The 18,362-nt window shown below is 43.7% G+C and overlaps 1 protein-coding gene across 1 annotated transcript in view; it reads left to right on the plus strand.

The window, feature by feature from the left end:
• LOC141231542 (protein ELYS-like) overlaps positions 1-18,362 on the plus strand; it is a 120,995-nt gene that overhangs the window by 83,637 nt on the left and 18,996 nt on the right. Inside the window, exons 26-31 of the mRNA XM_073667726.1 lie at positions 6,950-7,051; positions 7,240-7,441; positions 7,634-7,834; positions 8,045-8,426; positions 14,154-14,323; positions 16,792-18,238. Coding sequence (XP_073523827.1) covers positions 6,950-7,051; positions 7,240-7,441; positions 7,634-7,834; positions 8,045-8,426; positions 14,154-14,323; positions 16,792-18,238 — 2,504 coding nt within the window. The remainder of the gene's footprint in view (positions 1-6,949; positions 7,052-7,239; positions 7,442-7,633; positions 7,835-8,044; positions 8,427-14,153; positions 14,324-16,791; positions 18,239-18,362) is intronic.

Here is an 18,362-nt window from a genome sequence, read left to right on the forward strand (position 1 = left end):
TCCCCAAATCCAGGTGTGAAAACTTGTTGCATCATTCCCAAGAAGACTTATGGCTGTACTAGCTCAAAAGGGTGCTTCTACTGAATACTGAGCAAAGGGTCTGAATACTTATGACCATGAGATATTTCAGTTTTTCTTGTAGAAATTTTTGCAAATTTATTAATTTCTGATTTTTTTTTCCGTCAAGATGGGGTGCAGAGAGTACTTTTAACCCCTTAATAACATCTGACGTACTAATACGCGTCTGTGCCCTGGGACTTAAGAGCCAGACCCGTATTAGTACGTCATGGCGATCGCGCGCGCACACAGGTTGTGCGGGCGCGATCGCCGCCGGGTGTCAGCTGATTGTCACAGCTGACACCCGGTACTATGTGCAGGGAGCGGTCCTGCACCGCTCCCAGCACATTAACTCCTGCGATGCTGCGATCGAAGTCGATCGCGGCATTGCGGGGGCAAGGGGAGGTGATCGGCGATACTCACCTCCTCTTCCGGCTTCCAGCGCAGTCTGCAAAGGCTTCCCGGGTGTTGCCATGACGACCCAATGTCGTCATGACAACATCCGGGTTACCAGAGAGCAGGAAGATTGCTTGGGCATGCGCAGTGCATCTCCAAGCAATCTTCACACTGTGCACTTCTGACAGCCTTCATGGCATAGGGATGGTGCTTCATTCCTGTGCCATCCAGGCGATCAGAAAAAAAAAAGTGAAAGTCCCAGAGTGGGACAAAGTAATAAAGTGTATAAACTGTGTGAAAGTGGAAAAAAAAAAATAAAAATGTGCAAAAATATAAAAAAAATAATACACCAAAAATAAAAATATAATGTACCCATCAATAAATATTATTATAAAAAAAACAAAAAAAAAAAACAATAAAAGTACACATATTTGGTATCGCCACGTCCGGAACAACCTGACCTATAAAACTGTCCCACTAGTTAACCCCTTCAGTGAACACTGTAAAAAAAAAAACGAAGCAAAAAAACAATGCTTTATCACCATACCGCCAAACAAAAAGTGGAATAACACGCGATCAAAAAGACGCATATAAATAAAAATGATACCGCTGAAAACGTCATCTCGTCCCGCAAAAAACAAGCCGCCATACAGCTCCATCAGCCGAAAAATAAAAAAGTTATAGCTCTCAGAATAAAGCTATGCTAAAAAATATTTTTTTCTATAAAATAGCTTTTATTGTGTATAAGCGCCAAAACATAGAAAAATGATACAAATGTGGTACCGCTGTAAACGTACTGACCCGAAGAATAAAGCTACCTCATCAATTTTACCACACGCGGAACAGAATAAAAAAAAAAAAAAAAAACCCTGAATTGTTGGTTTTTGTTTATTCTGCCTCGCAAAAATCTGAATAGAAAGCGATCAAAAAATGTCACGTGCCTGAAAATGGCACCAATAACAACGTCAAGTCATCCCGCAAAAAACGAGCCGTCACATGACTGTCTGCCAAAATCTGGAAAAATTATAGCTCTCAAAATATGGCGATGCAAAAACTAGATTTTACAAAAAATGCGTCTTTTAGTGTGTGACAGCTGTCAGTCATAAAAACCCCATATGATTCTGGCATTGCTGTAATCACACCGACCCGAAGAATAAAGTCGTCTAATCACTTATACCGCACAAGGAACGGCGTCAAAAATAAACTCTTGGGTTAGGATTGGGCTAGGGTTAGGGCTGGGTTTGGTGCTAGGGTTGTGCTGGGGCTAGGGTTGTGCTGGGGCTAGGGTTGTGCTGGGGCTAGGGTTGTGCTGGGGCTGGGATTTTTTTCAAAAGTAAGAAAAAAAGATGACGATATGGCGACTAGTGTTGAGAGCAAGTGCTCGCTACTTGAGTTTGCATCGGGTGCTCTGGTATGCATTGAGTATCGTGGGTATTTGAGTGACATGCTCGAGTCTCTGCCCCATATGCTTCGCTGCCAAAAAACTTTACGGGGATTGCCTGCCATGCACGAGCGATCCCCGCATGTTTTTTTTGGGTGTCTAATAACCGTGAAACATGCGGAGCAGGGACTCGAGCATGTCACTCGAGCACACGCTGTACATGGTGCATACCTGAGTACCCGATGCAAACTCAAGTAGCGAGCACTTGCGCTCAAGAATAATGACAACTTATTCGATATGATGACCTAATGTAAACAAATTCTGTGCCGTACCTCTGGGTTCAAAATGTTCACTATACACCTTAATAAAATCCTTGAGGGGTATAGTTTCCAAAATGGGGACACTTGTGGGGGAGCTCCACTGTTTAGGCACATCACGGGCTCTCCAAACGCGACATGGTGTCCGGTAACAAATTGAATGGAAAATCGGCTCAAATTGTTAGCGGACGCCATGTTGCGTTTGGAGAGCCACTGTGTGCCCAAACATTGGAGCTCCCCCACAAGTGACCCCATTTTGGAAACTAGACCCCCCCAAGGCACCTATCTAGATGCATAGTGAGCACTTGGAACCCCTAGGTGCTTCACAAATTGATTCGTAAAAATGAAAAAGTGAAAAAAAAAACACTTTTTCATTTTTATGAATCAATTTGTGAAGCACCTGGGGTTCCAAGTGCTCATTATGAATCTAGATAGGTGCCTTGGATGGTCTAGTTTCCAAAATGGGGTCACTTGTGGGGGAGCTCCAGAGTTTGGGCACACAGGGGCTCTCCAAACGCAACATGGCGTCCGCTAATTATTCAAGCAAATTTTACAATTAAAAAGTCAAATGGCGCTCCTTCCCTTCCGAGCCCTGCCGTGCGCCCAAACAGTGTTTTTTCGCCAAATATTGGGTATCTGCGTGCCCAGGGGAAATTGCACAACAAATTTTGGGGTCCATTTTTTCTTGTTACCCCTGTGAAAATAAAAAAAATTGGGTCTAAAGTAACATTTTTGTGAAAAAAGTTAAATGTTCATTTTTTTCTTCCACATTCAAAAAATTCCTGTGAAGCACCTGAAGGGTTAATAAAGTTCTTGAATGTGGTTTTGAGCACCTTGAGGGGTGCAGTTTTTAGAATGGTGTCACTTTTGGGTATTTTCTGTCATAAAGACCTCTCCAAGTGACTTCAAATGTGATGTGGTCCCTAAAAAAATGGTTTTGTAAATTTTGTTGGAAAAATGAGAAATCGCTGGTCAACTTTTAACCCTTATAGCTCCCTAACAAAAAAAAATGTTGGTTCCAAAATTGTGCTGATGTAAAGTAGACATGTGGGAAATGTTATTTATTAACTCTTTTGTGTGACATATCGCTCTGATTTCAGGGCTTAAAAATTCAAATTTTGAAAATTGCAAAATTTTCAAAATTTTCGCCAAATTTCTGTTTTTTTCACAAATAAACGCAAGTGATGTCGAAGAAATTTTTCCACAATCATGAAGTACAATATGTCACAAAAAAACAATCTCAGAATCAGGGGGATCCGTTGAAGCGTTCCAGAGTAATTACCTCATAAAGTTACAGTGGTCAGAATTGTAAAAATTGGCCCGGTCATTAACGTGCAAACCACCCGCGGGGCTTAAGGGGTTAATGAGAGAAAAAAATTTTTTACTTTTTAGAATTTACCAAATGGCTGCAATGAAACAGAGTGAAAAATGTAAAGGGGTCTGAATACTTTCCGTACCCACTGTAGATTAATGTTTTTGTAGCTTGCTATGAGCTATGCCAGTCACATCATCCAGAAACAGAGCATATATAGAACAACCAGAATTGCCAGAAACACATGAATCAAAGAATAAGTTGGAATCGCATCTGAATATCATCCTCTGAGAAACAAAACAACGGAAACTCCCTTGATCTGGTCTTTGTACGGCTTTGTTCAATCCCCTACCTAGATAACTCCCCTCTTCCCCTCTCTGATCATAACAGTCTCTCCTTCACGCTCACAAATCCTTGCCCACCCCAGCACACTCCTACCTATCACACATTCAGAAATTTACAAGCCATTAACCCTCATAGACTCCCTTCACTCATCACTGTCCCCAATCTCCTCTTTTTCCTGTCCTTATCTGGCTGTAAATCACTACAATGACACTCTCAGAAGCACCCTGGACCAACAAGCGCCCCTCACCCTCAGAACCTCTAAACACAAAGTAAAACAGCCCTGGCTGACACCGCAAACCCGATTTCTCCAGCGATGCTCTAGGAATGCTGAATGCCTATGGAGGAAAACTCGCACACTAGAAAACTTTATCCACTATGAATTTGTTAAAAACCTATAACTCTTCATGTTGCCAAACAGACATACTTCACCACCCTGATCTCTTCACTATCCAACAACCCAAAAAAACTCTTCGACACCTTTCACTCCCTCCTCAGTCCTAAAGTGCTGGCCCCTATCACAGACATTTGTGCTGACGACCTGGCCTCCTACTTCGCAGAGAACATTTATCAGGAAATCAGCTCCCAGCCACCATGTTCCGTGACTCCCATCCCTCCCCACATCTCCTCTGGATCACTCTCCACATTTGACCCAGTCACAGAAGAAGTAGTCTCCAGGCTCCTCTCTTCTTCTCATGCCAGTCCATGCACCCTATTCTCTCTCGCCTACTCCAGTCTCTCTCTTCAGTCATCACTACTCGCCTAACTAAAATCTTCAACCTCTCCCTCTCATCTGGTAACTTCCCCTTCTCCTTCAAACATGTCATCATTACTCCATTATTAAAAGAGCCCTCTCTTGACCCTTCCTGCACAAACTACTACAGACCAGTCTCCAATCTCCCCTTTATCTCTAAACTCTTGGAGCGCCTGGTCTACTCCCGCCTTACCCTTTACCTCTCCATTCACTCTCTTCTAGACCCATCACAGACCGGCTTCTGCCCTCTACATTCTACAGAAACTGCACTCCTCAAAGTAACCAATGAACCTTCTGACAGCAAAACGTAACGGTGACTACTCTCTGCTCATTCTTCTTGACTTTTCTGCAGCTTTCGACACCGTTGACCACCACCTCCTCTCTATGCTCCACTGAATTGGCTTAAAAAAACACTGCTTTCTCCTGGTTCTCCTCTTATCTATCTGACCGCTCTTTGTGTATCATTCGCTGGCTCCACTTCTTCCCCCCCTTCCTCTTGCTTTTTGGGTTCCTCAGGGTTCAGTCCTTGGCCCACTTCTCTTCTCTCTCTACACTGCCCCAATTGTAAAGACCTTCAGCAAATTTGGCTTTCAGTAACATCTTTATCCTGATGACACACAACTATACACCTCATCCTGTCTGTCCACAGTTTCCAACATCATGTTCGCTCTTTATCTGAAACTCAACCTTTCTAAAACTGAACAACTTCTGCTCCCACTTTTTACTCACCTCCCTAAATCTGACATATCCCTCTCCGTGTGTGGCACCACAATGACGCTGAGCCAGCAGACGCGCTGTCTGGGCGTTGTGTTTGACACCAATCTTTCCTTCACCTTCCATATACAATTTCTTGCCCGGTCTTGTCGCTTGCACCTGAAGAACATCTTTAGAATCCGCCCCTTTCTCTCCTTGGAAACCACAAAAACCCTCACTTTTGCCCTGATCCACTCCCGCCTTGACTTTGTAATTCTCTATTAATTGGCCCCCCCCCTCACTCAACTTTCCCCTCTCCAGTCCATCCTTAATGCTGCAGCCAGGGTCATCTATCTGGCTAATCGTTACTCAGATTCTTCCGCTCTATGCCAGTCATTGCACTGGCTGCCTATACATTATAGGATCCAATTTAAATTGCTTATTCTCACCCGCAAAGCTCTACACAGTGCAGCACCCCCCTACATCTCCTCCCTCATTTCTGTTTATCAGCTTACTCGTTCTCTACGCTCCGCAAGCGACCATCGACTAACATCCGCACTAATCCATACGTCCCACTCCCGGCTCCAAGACTTCTCCCAAGCTGCACCTATTCTTTGGAATGCTCTACCCCAAGAAATTAGGACGAGCCACAACTTACACGGTTTTAGGTGCTTCCTAAAAACACACCTGTTTAGGGTGGCCTATCTCGTTCCGTTATCGAAGTGTTTTTATATTTTTATAGCCCATTCATTATTTCTCCAAACATAAGTCTCCACCGAACCCAAAAGCTCTACAGATTCTGGCTGGTGATGAGCTCATGCAGCCTTTATCTATCGCTCATCCCCTCAAGATGGCTGGACGATTATTGTGAATAGGCCCCTGCACTTTGTGTCACCCCCCACCTCATTGTAGATTGTAAGCTCTTACGAGCAGGGTCATTATTATTTTTGCTTTAATTATTGTATTATCTTTAGCTATGTTACTTATGACTGTTGTGTGTGAACCTCTGAATTGTAAAGCGCTGCAGAATAGGTTGGCGCTATATAAGTAAAGATTATTATTATTTACTAGATTGCAGGACTAAGAGAAAAGACATAGCACAAGGTCTGTGGCAACAGCGCTGAGGAATGGCATAACTTTCAGTGCGTAGAGCGCAAAGTGTTATCTGCTGCTTTATCTAGAAAGCTGATAATGTGGGCCGCGCCATGTTTAAGGCGTGTGACCTCTAATGACATGTGACGTTGCGCTCCAGCACAACACGTGTCGCCTTAATGGAGCATTAGGTGGAGATCATGTGACCAGAGGTGACATATCACTATGTCTCAAGTGGTCACTTAAGAAGATGCCCCCTGCAGTGAGATCCTCCCACAGGAGAGAATGGAGAATATTTTCCTGGCGTGTGTATGTGGATATGGATATGTGGAATGAGTTGTGTAGGGGAAGCAATGAAAAGATAGAATGCCAAGGTAAAATAAAGCCGAGAAAATACCAGAAGGTAAAAGAAAGGGAGTAGAAAAATAAGCGGAAATAATAATAAAATAGAAATAGAAAAAAAAGATTTTTTCCTTTTGTGCAGCACCATTCTGGGACCATTTAATAGTGGGTTGTCCATTCATGAAAAAACTCTTTAATTACTTTTCCATTCCATAACCCTATTAGAGATGGAAATATCTGAATGTGATTTTTCTGCTCTTCAGTTTGACAGATGAAAGCCCAAGTCCAGTTTCTCAAGATGCCAAAATGGAAATACATGATGCTTTTGTTGGTAAACCAATATTGAAAACTAGAAGAGACTCCAGGTTAGTGGTACATTTTTTTTCCATGCTGCTGCCTACTGTGCTTTTGGATTGGTTTGTACACACAGAAGGGCTCCCCGTCCGTAATCAGTTATGTCCTGTGTGGACCAACCTTGTTAATTGTTATAGCATTTTTTTTATCATGTGTAATTGTGATGCCTTTTATAAACCTAGTTGTTTGTATGTTACAGGCTGTTGGACTCTCCCGTCCACCCTGTCCTGGCAGAACCCTCCTTTGGCACAGATTTTGCAAATGTCGGTTACAAAACACCTTGCAGATCTTTCCTGCTGACTTCCAGCCCTGTCCAATCAAGTCTTCTCAAATCTACACCGATAAAAAACCTTTCCAAAGCATCGGAGTTTAGCTTGCTGCAGACACCTCTGGTGGTAAAGGTAAGGGTTCAGCATCATACATTTTTAGTTTGTTTAGCAAAGGATTGAGATGCATCGCACAATAGCTTTATGCTCTACTCCATTAATTACTCGGGCTTTGAGTCCTAACATTTGTTCTACGGTCTGTTCATTTGTTGATGCTGCTCATCAAATCTTATTGTAGTAACGTTTTTTTTGTGTGTTTCTCTCTAGAAGGCAAAAGCCTTGATGGCAAGCACAAGGGCTTCTGACTATATTGCACGCACTCGCCAATCTGTTCTGAGGTCCAGTACACACACAACTCCTTTGGCCTCGCCTTCAGTTTCCCCTGGAAGATCAATTGCACCTCCTTTATGGTCCAGACAACTAAAAATCTCTTTTATGGAGCAAATTAGCAAGAAATTTAGTAAAGGGGTAAGTCTCGCATTATGTATAGTGGTCTGATTTGATGTGGGCATGCTTAACGTAAGTATATTACACTGTTTTTAACATTTATGAATTGAGCACCTTTTTATGTCATGTTAAAAAAAAAAATTGTGTTCGTTAACACCTTAAATAGTTTTCCTCTAGTTCTTTTTTTGTCGCATCATTTTTTTTTAATACTAAGCAATATTTTACTAACAGATTTTGTCAACTGAGCAAGAAGAGCCCAGAATTTCTCCTGTTCTGAAGTCTGGTCGAGACACTATGTGGGCAGAAAGAGTGGCTATGCTTACCGAAAATTATGCCAATACAGACAATGATGAAATGGATGAATCTTCATCTGGAATTCAAGATGGAAGCCGAAGCAAAATGGAGGCTAGCAAAGACGCAAGCCATGTGTCTGCAAGGTCTAACCAGACAACACTAGAGTATCATGATGCTCCAACACCTGAGGACAAGGTGGTTTCAACAACTGTGAATTCTTCAGGTAGTGAACAGCAGCCACATGCTGAGCTGGACCGTGTGCTAGTAACTGGAGATGTCCACCACCCAATTGTGGAAGCCCTGGAGACACCAGAGAAAGGTATGTCACATCCATGATGTCCTGTGTGTGCTCATGTTTGATTGCAGGTAGAGCAGCGCATAAAATACTCACACACCATTGTATAGAGGCGGCAGAGATTGACATGTGGCTTTGGAGGAAATCTTTACCATAATTAGCAATGTAATTATATCTCCTCTGCCACATTTATGCCTATGAGGTTGTTCATATCAAGGTGTGAGACCCGCAGATAACTTGTGCATTATGGTCTGCGCTCAGACCAAGTTTCAAGAACCTCTGCATGAGCATTAAATAAGACTAAGAATTAATTTAGAGTCCCCCTCTTTTTTTTTTGTGCACAAAAAAAGCCAGACTACATCAGTTTGTTTCAATTCTCATCCATTTAGAGCACATGGATCCGAGGGTTCGCTTTTATTTTGTATGGATCCATTTAGGGGACGAATTTGATGTACAAATTAGATCAGAAGCAGACATGTTTCTATTCGTATATTTGTCTTCAATTTTTTTTTGCAGGCAATCGGTCCACAAAAAAATTGATGTCAGCATGCTCATCGACTACAATGGGTGTTATGCTTACTCACGGTCAGAGCGGCTGCATCACTAGATGAGGCGCGGCCTCGCTGCATACAAGTGTATGAAGCAAGGCTGCGCCCACTGGACAGCTGCGTCACTAGACGAGGCCTCGCTCCATACAAGTGTATGAAGCAAGGCTGCGCCCACTGGACAGCTGCGTCACTAGACGAGGCGCGGCTTCGCTCCATACAAGTGTATGAAGCAAGGCTGCACCCACTGGACAGCTGCGTCACTAGACGAGGAGCGGCTTCGCTCCATACAAGTGTATGAAGCAAGGCTGCGCCCACTGGACAGCTGCGTCACTAGACGAGGCGCGGGTTCGCTCCATACAAGTGTATGAAGCAAGGCTGCACCCACTGGAAGACTGCGTCACTAGACGAGGCGCGGCTTCGCTCCATACAAGTGTATGAAGCAAGGCTGTGCCCACTGGACAGCTGCGTCACTAGACGAGGCACAGCCTCACTCCATATAAGTGTATGAAACAAGGCTGCGCCCACTGAACGGCTGCATCACTAGACGAGGCGCGGCCTCGCTCCATACAAGTGTATGAAGCAAGGCTGCGCCCACTGGACGGCTGCGTCACTAGACGAGGCGCGGCTTCGCTCCATACAAGTGTATGAAGCAAGGCTGCGCCCACTGGACAGCTGCGTCACTAGACGAGGCACAGCCTCACTCCATATAAGTGTATGAAGCAAGGCTGCGCCCACTGAACGGCTGCGTCACTAGACGAGGCACAGCCTCACTCCATATAAGTGTATGAAGCAAGGCTGCGCCCACTGGATGGCTGCGTCACTACACGAGGCGCAGCTTCGCTGCATACAAGTGTATGAAGCAAGGCTGCGTCCACTGGACAGCTGCGTCACGAGATGAGGCGCGGCCTCGCTCCATACAAGTGTATGAAGCAAGGCTGCGCCCACTGGACGGCTGCGTCACTACACGAGGCGCGGCCTCGCTCCATACAAGTGTATGAAGCAAGGCTGCGCTCACTGGACGGCTGCGTCACTAGATGTATGGAGCTGAATAAATATGGAGTATGGAGTAAGTATGGAGCTGAAGAATAAAGCTGCCTTATCAATTTTACCACACCCGGAGTAGAATAAAAAAAAATTTTAAAAAAAAACAATTCCTGAATTGTTGGTTTTTGTTTATTCTGCCTCCCAAAAGCTGGAATAGAAAGCGATCAAAAAATGGCACGTGCCTGAAAATGGTACCAATAAAAAACGTCAACTCATCCCGCAAAAAGCAAGCAGTCACATGACTGCCGACCAAAATATGGAAAAATTATAGCTCTCAAAATATGGCGATGCAAAAACTAGATTTTACAAAATGTGTCTTTTAGTGTGTGACAGCTGTCAATCATAAAATCCCGATATGATTCTGGTATCTCTGTAGTCGCACCGACCCAAAGAATAAAGTCGTCTAATCACTTATACCGCACTAGGAACGGCGTGAAAAATAAACGCTGGGGTTGGGGTTGAGGTTAGGGTTGTGCTAATGTTAGGGTTGTTTTTTTTTTTTTTTCAAAAGAAAAAAAAAATGACGATATGGCAACTAGTGTTGAACGCAAGTGGTCGCTACTTGAGTTTGCATTGGGTGCTCGGGTATGCATTGAGTATCGCGGGTGCTCGAGTCTCCGCCCCACATACTTCGTGGCCAAAAAAACCTTGTGGGGATTGCCTGCCATGCACGAGCGATCCCAGCATGTTTTTTTGGGGGTGTCTAATAACCGTGAAACATGCGGGCAGGGACTCGAGCATTTCACTTGAGCACCCGTGATACATGGTGCATACCCGAGTACCCGATGCAAACTCAAGCAGCGAGCCCTTGCGCTCAAGACTAATGACAACTTATTCAATATGATGACCTAATGTCATCAAATTCTGTCTCGTACCTCTGGGTTCAAAATGTTCACTATACCCCTTGATAAAATCCTTGAGGAGTGTAGTTTCCCAAATGGTGTCACTTGTGGGGGTTTCCACTATTTAGGCACATCAGGGGCTCTCCAAACGCGACATGGGGTCCGCTCTCGATTCCAGCCGATTTTGCGTTCAAAAAGTCACACAGTGCTCCTTCCCTTCTGAACTCTGCCGTGCGCCCAAACACTGTATTTTCCCCACATATGGGGTATTGGCGTACTCAGGAGAAATTGCACAAAAGTTTTTGGGGTCCTTTTTCTCCTCCTACCCTTGTGAAAATAAAAAAATTGGGGCTAAAACATCCTTTTTGTGGAAAAAGTTTGATTTTTTTATTTTCATGGCTCCATGTTATAAACTTCTGTAAAGGACTTGGGGATTCAAGGTGCTCACCACACATCTAGATAAGTTCCCTGAGGGGTCTAGTTTCCAAAATGGTGTCACTTGTGGGGGGTTTCCACTATTTAGGCACATCAGGGGCACATCCGCTAATTATTCAAGCAAATTTTACATTCAAAAAGTCAAATGGCGCTCCTTCCCTTCCGAACCCTGCCGTGCGCCCAAATTGTGGTTTTCCCCCACTTATGGGGTATCTGCTTACTCAGGAGAAACTGCACAACAAATTTTGGGGTCCATTTTTTCCTGTTACCCCTGCGAAAATAAAAAAAAATTGGGTCTAAAGTAACATTTTTGTGAAAAAAGTTAAATGTTAATTTTTTTTCAACCACATTCCAAAAATTCCTGTGAAGCACCTGAAGGGTTAATAAAGTTCTTGAATGTGGTTTTGAGCACCTTGAGGGGTGCAGTTTTTAGAATGGTGTCACTTTTGGGTATTTTCTGTCATAAAGACCCCTCAAAGTGACTTTAAATATGATGTGGTCCCTAAAAAAATGATTTTGTCAATTTTGTTGGAAAAATGAGAAATCGCTGGTCAACTTTTAACCCTTATAGCTCCCCAATAAAAAAAATTTTGGTTCCAAAATTGTGCTGATGTGGGAAATGTTATTTATTAACTATTTTGTGTGACATATCGCTCTGATTTAAGGGCATAAAAATTAAAATTTTGAAAACTGCTAAATTTTCAAAATTTTTGCCAAATTTCCATTTTTTTCACAAATAAACGCAAGTGATATCGAAGAATTTTTACCACTATCATGAAGTACAATATGTCACGAAAAAACAATCTCAGAATCAGTGGGATCCGTTGAAGCGTTCCAGAGTAATTACCTCATAAAGTGACAGTGGTCAGAATTGTAAAAATTGGCCTGGTGATTAATGTGCAAACCACCTTGGGTTGTAAAGGGGTTAAAGCCCTATTCACACTTTGCAGAGGAATGGTGTTGATTTGAGGACAGTCTTTGAGTAATGAAATGCACAGCATGTCCATTTTGTTGCCGATACTAAGCAGATATGCTGGGTCCTCTGTAAAATCAGCCTGTCAATACAATGTGCAAAGTGTGGCTGTGCATGATAAGACCATGTCATTTCCCCTTACACTTGCCATTTCTTGAATGCATGTGATCATATGCGAGCTGACCCTCAAAGAACACTAAAGCAAACCATTAGGGATATCCTGAATGGCTCGTCTGTCATGGTTGCACTGTAAAGATGGTCGTTTTAGAAGATTGATCAGCAATTTGTATTTATAAAATATGATGCGGTCTCTGCTGTTATCTGTGGCCTAGTGTCAGCATAAATTTATGCGATGCAGATCTGCCATCGAAACACTTTTCAACTACAGCCAGCACCCAACAACATCCCCTCAAAAAATCCAAAACTTACTTGCATTTTTCTTAAGATATCTGCATTCAATCTTCAGCTGTCATAAAAAGGTATCAAAATGGAGTTTAATCTTAATGGGCTTTTCCAGCCATCTAGAACCTGAAGCGTATGGCCTATTTTATCTACAACTATCTATGCAGTGCAAACTCGATTCAGGGTTTATGTTCTACAACAGTCTTCCCCAAACTGAAGTGCTCAAGGCCCACCAACAGGTCACGTTTTCAGGATTTCATTAGTATTGCTCAGGTGATAATTACATTACCTGCACAGGCAGTAATTCCATCACCTGTGTAAGGGTATTTGCGCACGATGCGGATTTGAAGCTGAAATTTCCTGAGCGTTTTTGTCTCTCCTTGGCAGATAAATCGCATGCGGATTTTACATGCAGATTTTACATGCGTTTTTTCCCCTCACCCATGACAGCACACCTTGAGAGGGATCCGCCCCACCAAGGACAGGAAACTGTCTGAAATAAAAGGGCGGTACCTCTCCATCGCTTCAGTTGGTCTCCTGTCCTTGAAGGGAACCTGTCTGTGGAAGAAAAGAATGCTGTACCTGGCTCTGTTCCAGTGTGAAAGAGCGGGCACCGGCCTGTGCATCGGGTTCCAGGCTCCAGAAGCGCCGTCCATGGTTCCCTGGGGCCGTGTCCGAGCGTGCGCAGGCGGTGAGCAGGGCTCCGGTTCCCCGCAGACCACTGCGCCTTGGACGGCGCTTCTGAAGCCTGGAACCCGGTGCACAGGCCGGTGCCCACTCTTTTACACCGGAACAGATCCAGGTACAGCATTCTTTTCTTCCACAGACTGGTTCCCATCAAGAACAGGAAACCAACTGAAGCGAGAGAGAGGTACCTCCCTTTTATTTCAGACCGTTTCCTGTCCTTGGTGGGGCGGAACCCTCTCAAGGTGTGCTGTCATGGGTTCAGGAAAAACCGGCTACCGATAAGTAACCTTGGTGTTTTACATGCGTTTTTTACAACGTTTTTGTACTTCAAAAGCTAGTCACATTCACCCAGTCTTAATTAGCATTTCTATTCATGTAAATTATGCGGCTGCTGTGAGCTGGTATTTTTAGCCTCGGAAGGTGCCTGGTCCCTGGCCATTAAATAACAGCTCACTGCTGGTTCATTAGCCGCTACGTCCCTCCGATCAGCACTCAGCAGCACTTTGAATGCAGCATATTTTTGTTGCGTCCAAAACGCTGTGTTCTAATACCGCATTTTTGTTGTCTGTACATGTGAAACCACCGCATATAATGACACTACAATCGGTCAAAATAATAGTAAGGAAATCCTGAAAACATGATCTGCTGGTGGGCCTTAAGGACTGGAGTTGGGGAACCCTGTTCTACCAGATTGGAAATGAAAATGGTAAAATGGACAGGGGTATCTGCACTTCTCAGTATTAACAGCTTGTATGTATTTGAATGGCGGCCCTTTTTTTGAAAAAAAAAAATAAAAATTATATATATTTCTTTTCTTCAGCTGTGATTAGTATTCATGATAGTGAAGAAATTGAGAGTACCCATTCTGAAAATCTTGGTCAAGAAAAGAAAGCGCATGAATCTGAGCTGCAAATTATGGAGGAGAATGTTCTAATTGTTAAGGAAATTCCTTCTATCGCACCCCTATTTTCTCACTTTGCAGAGATTCAGGTAATGATAATGGTTACCACAGTTTGCTTCTAAGCTTACTGTAGAAGTGTGAGAAAAAGTTAGGCTTCGATGCATTGTCTATCTTTTTTGTTGTTGTTTTTTTTTTATGTAAAATTTGTTTCTAACAGGGTTTTTTTGTTCATTTTTTATTAAACAAAACCATTTTACCTAGAGCTTTCCGTTTGTATTACAGCCAGGTATGTCATTCTTTTAAACACAATGGTGTTTGAGAGAACAATTAGTTTGAAGAGCCAGTCAGGGACCATAAGGAGAGACCTGACTAGTACGACGCCATGCCCCAGCCGACTTCTCCTTGCGCTGCTCTCGTCGATTGAACTTTCCCATCTGTGTACCTTTCAATCAACTAAACCAGTAGGAGGAGAAGCCGGCTCTGAAATGTCAGAGCAGTTACTGGAAGAACATACCTGACTGCAATCATAGAGCCCGATTCACTGGTGACCGCTTCCCTTTAAACACTATAATATTTAAATAAAATCAAACCTTACCGCTGTGGTTTAACCTACAACGACCTTGTATTCATATAATGCTAGCTTTCTGGTGTGCAGTGCTGGTTGTCATAAGTGTATCTACAAGAGTTTCCATTATTATAGTGTTCTTATGTTGTATTGTGTTACTGATATTAGCTGCTATTTTCTGTTACCTAGCACCACACCTTTATTCCTTTACTCTGATTGCAGACCATTATTTTTTCTCTTGCTTGCCTCTGTTCTTCTGCTGCAGCCCCATTTGTTTGCAGATCTAATGACATAATTTTGATTGAATTGGCAACAGGACAGTTTTCACCCGTCAGTATGGGGACTGTCCAACTGGCCTCAGTAGTGTCATCCCGTGAAATCGTTATCGTAAGATTATTTTATCTGTACCTGGAGCTTTTGATTCTCCTTGGTGGCATCCAAATCTTCTATGTCTTCTGCTAAATTGCTTTGTTCTGATGTCCTAAGAGGACACAAAATAGTCTAAATGTCAAAATATTACTCTGCTGGCGCTGCTATGATGATTGTCAGCGTCTTTTTCATGCTTCTTTGACACTCTGCACTACATTCATCAGACAAATGAATGAGTAATGTTAACAGAGGTGCAAACAAAAAAATGCTTTGCAATCAGGGGACATAAAGGTATGGTTTTACTTTTTTTGTGGCCAAGACCAATATTCTGTTACGCCTCTGTATTGCATGAATAATTTCATATACTTGTTGACTTTGAATTATATTTCCACTTATAAGGAAGAGCAAGTAGTCATCTAGACCAGAGGTCCCCAACCGCCGGTCCGCGGACCAGGACCGGGCCGTTGGGGTTTTTCAGCCGGTCCGCGGGGAGAGGGGGCCCCTCCAGCCTCCAGCAGGGCCGCCATCAGGGCATGACTGCCCTGACTCCAGCATGCTAAGCGCCGGGTCCGGGACATCTTAGCGCTGCGCTGCTGCGGCAGCACCTTCATGATTCCCCTGACTTCCGGTCATGTGACGGCGCCGTCACATGGCCGGAAGTCAGGAGAACCTGGTGTCAGCGATTTGGACGAGCGCCAGGATTCTGCAGGGATCGCATGGGGGTAAGTATAACAAGTTTTATTTTTTTTTAAATACAATTAACTAGGAGTGGGGGGAATGGGAGATGCACATGGGGGGAGGGGAGAGATGAGAGATGCACATGGGGGGGAGGGGAGAGATGAGAGATGCACATGGGGGAGGGGAGAGATGAGAGATCCACATGGGGGGGAGGGGAGAGATGAGAGATGCACATTGGGAGGGAGGGGAGAGATGAGAGATGCACATGGGGGGAGGGGAGAGATGAGAGATGCACATGGGAGGGAGGGGAGAGATGAGAGATGCACGGAGGGGGATGAGAGATGCACGGAGGGGGATGAGAGATGCACGGAGGGGGATGAGAGATGCACGGAGGGGGATGAGAGATGCACATGGGGGGGTTATGTTTACATAACTTTGTTGCCTTATGAAGGGCGGGGGGGGCCCCCAAAAATTTCTTGCACAGGGGCCCACTACAGTCTGTGTCCGCCCCTGGGATGAAGTAAATGCAGCTGAACAGCAGCTGTCAGGACAGCTGCCCTGTCCTGCTGCAGGGCGTGATGGGGCCTCAGTGATGCGGCTCCTGGCACAGCACATTATGTGGGGCTCCTGGCATAGCTCCTGGCGGGGACCTGGTCTACACTATATGATAAGTATGCACTAAACTCCAAATCCCTCCATTACCCCGCCCCCATATGACCAAAGCCCCGCCCACCCCACCCCCTCCTTGCTGGGCCATGGAAAAATGATCTTGCTTCAAGCCGGTCCCTGGTGCAAAAAAGGTTGGGGACCACTGATCTAGACAACCGGATGACATCAAGTTCCTCTCCTGCAGACAGCAAAGCAAAATGACTGCTAACTTGTCTTTTCTTTTACTTATCAACTGTCACTATGTGTTATAAACACTATAAGTTGTTTTTTTCTCAGGATTTGGATTACACCGTGAATATTAAAGACCCTGAACCAGAGGTGACATATCAACAAATAAGTTCAGCCGTTGAGGACCCTAATGGGGAGAATAATGCTGACCGTTATTATTGCAACAATTATGAATCTGCCTTAAAAACCTTAAAAGCACCGTCAATGGATCCATGTGATCTCAGTGATGAAAAGGTCAATTTGACAGCTACAGTTAGCAGTGATGAAACTTGTGATAATGCCTTGGCTCTTGGCACTGAGGAAGGGACTAAGGTTACTGAAACACTGCCTTTTATGCCTGAACCTATCAATGCAGCCATTGCAGAAAACGTGCTCGATGCTCTTAAAGAAAATAGGGATAAGGATTTTACGGAAGAAGTTAATAGTGATTCAGTTTCTGAAAATGAAACTGAAAGGAAACTCAGAAATGCACACCATATCGCTAGAACACCTGTAAACAAGGTTAAGCAAACAAACTCTAACACAGTTCTAAGGATAACACCCCCTGAAAAAGTAGATGAGCAGAAGCTTAATCTGGATGAATTTCAGACTTCTCCAACTGAAGGCAAATCTACTATACTAATAAAGCCTCCAACCCCTCGCAGAAGTATCAGGAGAACTACTAAGGTATCTGACAATACCAACAATACCCTTCCACTTCCTACAACCCCTAAAAGAGGCAGTAGAAAAACCAAGGATAATCCTGAAAGCTTAAGTACAACATTATCAATCCAACAAGAGGACCAACCATCCATTACTACCACAAGAATTTCTAGAAGAACTAAAAATTCTGCTTCTGATCAAACTCAGTCCACAGAAAGGGAAACCACTGTTACAGAAGAAATTGTAACAAAGATGCCAGCCTCTCCTGCTAGAACCCGCAGAGGAAAAGCTGCAGCATTGGATAACCACATAAATACAGGAGATATTGTGGATGTAAAAACTGTAATGCCGACAACACCTACTAGAATTACTAGATCGTCCAAAGTACTACAAGAGAGGGAAAGTGAATCAAACATTGAGAATGTTGAGACTGAACCACTTGTTTCTACACGTACAAGGGGACTAAGGAACAAACAAGTTGTGAATGAGTTGGTCAAACACTTTGAGCTTGGTGCCTCACAGGCTTCCAACAAACCTGACTCCAGCCCTCCTCATTCTCCTAAAAGGCTACTCTTAAGATGGTCTAGAGTCAAATCAGAAAATCAGATTGATAAAAAAGATACAGATGACAATATTGTCACAGCACAAGAGGTGATCACAGTCAATTCTAGAAAAACTGCAAAAAAGTCTATTGGTAAAACAGATATAGAGGCTTCTGCTGATGTCGATGAAGAGCAGAAGAGAACAACCCGTTCAACAAGGACTAAAGCTAACATTGTTACAATGCCAGATGCCACTCCTGTTGAATTTGCATTCTCATCACTTACACCAAGACGTGGAAGAAAACCAAAAGGTTTGTTTAGACCTCCGTTTCCTGTTAAAATAATGGTTCCATGCTAAGAAACTTTAATGTTGACGCAACATGTGGATCATGGTACTACTGGGTAAAACTCTGATCCCCATAGAAACATCATGGT

This window comes from Phyllobates terribilis, unplaced genomic scaffold (assembly GCF_046119375.1).
Source record: "Phyllobates terribilis strain yellow unplaced genomic scaffold, ASM4611937v1 Scaffold_520__1_contigs__length_1232081, whole genome shotgun sequence".
Lineage (NCBI taxonomy): Eukaryota > Metazoa > Chordata > Amphibia > Anura > Dendrobatidae > Phyllobates > Phyllobates terribilis.